The sequence below is a fragment of the Sinocyclocheilus grahami genome, unplaced genomic scaffold (genome assembly GCF_001515645.1).
Source record: "Sinocyclocheilus grahami isolate Dianchi unplaced genomic scaffold, SAMN03320097.WGS_v1.1 scaffold891.1, whole genome shotgun sequence".
In the NCBI taxonomy this organism is placed as follows: domain Eukaryota; kingdom Metazoa; phylum Chordata; class Actinopteri; order Cypriniformes; family Cyprinidae; genus Sinocyclocheilus; species Sinocyclocheilus grahami.
In genome coordinates this window covers 441,315-447,314 of record NW_015506070.1, presented here as the reverse complement: position 1 = coordinate 447,314, position 6,000 = coordinate 441,315, and the positions used below count along the sequence as shown (strand labels likewise).

Below are 6,000 nucleotides of genomic sequence, written 5' to 3'. Positions count from 1 at the left end.
AAATCTCTAAAAATCTAAAAACGAACGTTCAGTAAAAAAAAAAAGAGAGAGAGAGAGAGAGAGAGAGAGAGAGAGAGAGAGAGAAAACAAATCCGAAATAATAAAAATAAGAAGAATCTCCATGATGAAGTTCTTGCATCTATGTGACGATCCTTGGTAAAAAATAAGCGTTGTTTCTTTAGTAAAATAAAACTTTTTCTTCCCATTTCATTTGTGTTTTCTTTGTCAGCATCCTCTGATGAAATGAATCCTTGATTTGCACCTAATGGAACTTATACCAAAATAGTTGAAGTAGTTTTATTATAAAACCGAGGATCTCATCGTAGAACCTGTGCAAAATGTCGATTCATCGGTAGAGCCGGTCCTTCGAAGGAAGCTGTTATTGATTTAGCAGTCGTCCCCTTCTCTCTCGAACCCCGACAACCCTACGATAGAAACAAGTAAGCTTTAAATCAATTGCGTGTCCAAATTTGAACATTTATTCAGCAAGGAAGCATATATAAAAAATATATAATGTTAAAAAAGATTTGTATTTTAAATAAATGCTGTTCTTTTGAACTTTCTATTCATCAAAGAATCTTGAAAAATAAAATCTATCCTGGTTTCCACAAAAATATTGGGAAGGAAGCTGTTATTGATTTAGCAGTCGTCCCCTTCTCTCTCGAACCCCGACAACCCTACGATAGAAACAAGTAAGCTTTAAATCAATTGCGTGTCCAAATTTGAACATTTATTCAGCAAGGAAGCATATATAAAAAATATATAATGTTAAAAAAGATTTGTATTTTAAATAAATGCTGTTCTTTTGAACTTTCTATTCATCAAAGAATCTTGAAAAATAAAATCTATCCTGGTTTCCACAAAAATATGAAGCGGCACAACTGTTTCCAACATTGATAATAATCAGAAATGTTTGTTGAGCAGCAAATCAGCATATTAGAATGATTTCTGAAGATCATGTGACACTGAAGACTGGAGGAATGATGCTGAAAATACAGCTGCGCATCACAGAAATAAATTACATTTTACAATATATTCACAAATTAAAACAGTACTTTTAAATTGTCAGAATATTTCACTGAATATTTAATGTTTTTATAGTATTTTTCATCAAACAAATGCAGCCTTTGTGAGCAGAAGAATCTTATACTGAATAAAAGGCATTTTCTCAATTTCATTAAGTTTAACTTGATGTACTAAAATAACTAAAGCGAAGGCTGAACTAAAAATTAATAGAAACTATAGAGACATATTTAAAAACAACAAAAACTATAAAAATGGCAAAAATACCCAGCACAATCACTAAAACTTTAATTAAAATTAACATGCATGCCTAAAATAAAAAAAATGAAACTATTTCAAAATATTAACAACAAAGACTATAACAGAATCTCAGTGATAGTATTAAAATAACACTGGATCTGAGCATTACTATGTATATTCAACAACATTTTCCAGGTACGGAAATCACAATTTTTTTTTCCAGGTTTTCATCATTTACTCACTCTCTTGTCATTCCACCCTAATAATTTTCTTCTCTCTACCAGCCTTGATAAATGTTTTCAATTATGTTCAATTAAAAAACGACGCTTTCGAATGAATCACAGCAGGTCTGAGATCACCGATTCCTCCATGTCATGTGACTCATTTAAAAGCTCAGAATGAACAAATTCTATTGACTATTTTTATGATGCTTTTTGGATCTCGACAGTATGAATCAGAACCCATTATCACTGTACGGAAAAAAAAATCTCTGAAAAGAGAAAATAACACTAGTCTGGAATGAGTAAATTATGACAAAATTGTCTTTTTTTGTGAACTATTCCTTTAATTCAGACATAACACACGAACCAGGATCAGAAAAGCAGGACTGCAGGTGACACAGAAGCACTCAAACCAATATCGCATCTGTTGCACCTGTTTACACTTCCAGACCAATCATTTCAAACAGATGTAAACCAATAATGCAGCAACACTTGAAATGACCTCTAAACATTTAGATAAGAATCATGCACAAGGTTTCATCCTCCTCGAACCCAGAAAGGCATTTTGATCTTCTGTAGAGGACACCTGTTTGGTGAATGTCTCTGAGAATATACATACAGTCCTGGTGCATTTTAAACATCCTGAGCTTTTCACACATACCAGATAGATTCGGGTTTGTCTTCTCTTCAGTTTTAAAAAAATGGCTGTCAATTTCCAAAAATTCAAGATAAGAGGAACAGCAAGTTTATTATTTAGTCCTGATCAGTATCATTGAGATTTGTAAAAACAGCAGACAGCTGAAATGTAAAAAATTTGGTATATTTTATTTTAGTTAACATTTGTTTTATTTCAAGCAACAATTTGGCTTTTAATGGTTTTATTTTTAGTTAACTATAATAACACTAGTCCTTCTCAATTTCAATTTTTATTAATGTTAAAATGGTTTCCTGTAAATATTAATCTTAGGAAAATCTCAATAGATTTTAAATCAGGATAAACTTAAAACTAGGGTTGGGCCGATAGACGATGCCATCGTCCATCACCGATGACTGATAGACATCACGATTATACTACATATATATTTCGGAATCAGGGAGCCGCTATTATACCTGGCATCGTGCTTTTGAATGCACGATCGCATTTAGTTTCACTTTCACTTTCTAGATTCGCGATCGCACGTACTCTGTTTATACTATGGAGCGGCAGTACTTGTCACACGTTTTACAAGATTAGATGTTTTTCAGTGGTATCTGCAAATCATTCGCTATCGTCCTCAGTCATCTCTCCTTACTCTGTTTATGTGGTAAGTGAAATTTTATGTAGCCTACTGTAGGATGTAACAGGCAACTTGTCATGTCGCGCAGCTGTCGTGCTAAAGTCTGTCTACACTGGACGCGACAAAGCGACCGTTGAAAATCATTTGAAATTTGTGTCAGCATGTAATAAATAGAACGCAGCAGCAGTTTTCTGTCGGGGAATTGTCGTGTCACGCCGCATCCAGTGTAGACAGCATTACTGATTATAATGAGTTCTATAGACTGATCTATATATAATAAATCTCTATTATAGTTCAGTGGTTCTATAGTATTTTGTCACGCCGCGCCACTCGCGTCCGGTGTAGACATGGTGTTAGGAATCGTGTTTTCCCTTATAAGGATTCACGCTTAGGGCACACCCCCTAACTCTTCCCCCACAACCCTCCCCCCGCTCGCCCCTGCCGATGTCATCGTCCATCGCGATGTTTCACTGTAGACATCGTCCCATGCCAATTTTGTAGACATCGCCCAACCCTACTTAAAACAACACTTTTTTGTCTCCCTGGGTCCCAAGAGCTTAAGGTAGAATGACACACATGTGCAGGTACGGGATGTATACGTGTGGACAGGTGTGATTTATTTACCTCTTCATCACTTGGCCTGCTGATAGGTATAAGGTGAATGATCACTGGACGATTCCACCGGAGGTTGTGGACTGTTCTCCTACAACAAAACATGTGGTTTATTTTCTCGCATTTATGCACCAAACCAACACAACAAGTACAAATCATGAAAGTTCAAATCAAAACAGAGATATGCAGTGCTAATGTAATAGAAGTCAGAATATCAATGACTGAAAGTAGTTTTCTTCACATCTTTCAATGATTACATGCGCTATTAGGGATGAATGTCACAAAACATATTCATATTTCATCCTAAAATAAGATGACATTAGATTTCACATTCAGTTTTTTTTTCTGTATTACTTTAAAACATACTGTAAAAATAAATAATTGTAATATAATAATTTACTTGCAATACTTCAATTTAAATAATTATTATTATAATGCCTCAGATGAATAAGGATTTGGGGAGAAAGTGCTCAATTGTCATAAAAATAATCTGGTTTACTGTAAAAATAAATTATTATAATACAGTAATTTAATTTTTATCATTATAATATATTTTTAAATATATTTTATTTCAGAAATTAACAGAAATTAAAGGGCAACACCCACAATACTACAAAGTATAAATACTTTAATAGTTCAATTTAAATAATAATTTACTGTTATTGTTATTATTATTATACATCACAGTAATGATGATTTAGGGAGAATTAGCATAAGTGTCATGAAAATAATCTCACAGTGTAAAGCAATGTAATCAGTCATAAAAATAATATAATACTAGACTCAATTTGAGTATTTTCTGTATTACTGTAAAATACTGTAAATGTATTATTATTATTATGAATTTATTATACTGTAAATTAAATTGATTATTTTAATATTTAATATATTATATATTAGGCAATGCATAAACTACTACCATAATGTATAAATACTGTGCTTCAATTTAAATATTATTATTATTACTATTCTTGTTATATTATTATGAAGATTTAGGGAGAAAGTGCATGAAAATAATCTCACAGTGTAAAAACAAAACAAAAAACAATGTTCCTAAAAACACGCTTTATTTTCTTCCAAAGTATTCTATTTTATTTCTTTTGTTTGATTTAGAGTGAAGTTTAGTGATTTATAGTCCAGTTCCCTGGAGATGTTCTACACAGGTTTTGTGCGATTCTCTCCAGAACATTTCAGCACAGTTGCACAAGCCCAGTCTGTTCCTGAACTTTTCTCCATTTATGGTGATTGTGAATTCAGGAAGTTCTTCAGTACAGGACGAGGTTAAATCTGAGTCTGGGAAAGTGTTTTTCGTCATGAACCCACCTCTACTGAGACGGCGGTGGTCTGCATGTGAGTGTATGGAGGGATATACGGCCCCTGGAGAGCTGGATTGGCTGGCATAAACTACACAGAGAGAGACGAGAGAGATTCACATGAACACACCAACATACGCTGCTACAAATCTGCACACGCTGTGTTTTGTGCTCATATTCCATCATCAGTTTTATATTTGCTTGCTTTAGTGCATTTCTGCTGAGTTGTGCATGAGTCATGCGTTGCCTGCATGTGTTTAAATATATACATTTTTGCAGCCTTTGTCCAGAATATGCAGAATAATCTGTCTTTTGTAACACACACAAAAATATGACAACATAAAATTTCCAACATAAAACTTCACATTTTTCAGTATGCACAGAAAATGTTTTTCCATTTTATGTTTTAATTGCAACTTCATTATTCACCAGTAGGTGGCTTTCAAGTTTAGTCATGCAGCTTGCTATAAATAGCATACTAGTTCTGCAGTATATAGTATGCACACTGTGCACAGCATGCAAATTTGTATGCATGCATATTCAGACCTAATGCATTGCCAAAATGTGCAGTATACAATAATGCACACTACATAAAAAATTATCTCATAATGCAATGCACTCACTTGACGCAATGCACTTGACCTTTTCAGGTTTAATGACAAATAATATCACAACTGAATTTCAATACTTCTATATTTCTATTCATTATTTTACTGGGTTGCCAAATGTTAGGAAATTAGGAAAGTTTAATTAAAAATGCAAATAAAAACTATCCCTGCATACACGGCACAGAAAAAGTCTCACAATGCAAAGCACTCACTTGACTCAATGCATTTGACCTTTTAAAATGTAATGACAAAAGTAATATTGCATTTATATTTTAATAATTCTATTTTGATTCATTATTTGGGTTGCCAAATGTTAGGAAATTAGGAAAGTTTAATTAAAATGCAAAATAACTTTTTATTTCATATGCAATGTGAGGAGGTCATGTGACAGCAATTTACCATACAAATGTTTTGTATTCAGGACTTGAAAACGAAAAAAAAAAAAAGAAATATGTTTTTCCATTTTATGTTTTAATTGCAACTTCATTATTCACCAGTAGGTGGCTTTCAAGTTTAGTCATGCAGCTTGCTATAAATAGCATACTAGTTCTGCAGTATATAGTATGCACACTGTGCACAGCATGCAAATTTGTATGCATGCATATTCAGACCTAATGCATTGCCAAAATGTGCAGTATACAATAATGCACACTGCATAAAAAATTATCTCATAATGCAATGCACTCACTTGACGCAATGCACTTGA

At 33.2% G+C, this 6,000-nt stretch overlaps 1 protein-coding gene across 4 annotated transcripts in view; it reads right to left on the bottom strand.

Moving 5' to 3' along the window:
- Nucleotides 1–620: 620 nt before the first annotated feature.
- Nucleotides 621–6,000, bottom strand: part of LOC107563835 (RNA-binding motif, single-stranded-interacting protein 1) — an 85,496-nt gene continuing 80,116 nt past the window's right edge. For 3 of the 4 annotated variants that reach the window (XM_016248802.1, XM_016248804.1, XM_016248805.1), the window contains exons 12-14: nt 4,697–4,777; nt 3,386–3,464; nt 621–677 (exon numbers count right to left, since the gene is read on the bottom strand). In XM_016248802.1, the coding sequence (XP_016104288.1) occupies nt 3,393–3,464; nt 4,697–4,777 (153 nt within the window). In that variant the 3' untranslated portion in view covers nt 621–677; nt 3,386–3,392. Of the gene's footprint in view, nt 678–3,172; nt 3,184–3,385; nt 3,465–4,696; nt 4,778–6,000 lie in introns of those variants that run through there. The other variant, XM_016248803.1, reaches the window with a different exon arrangement.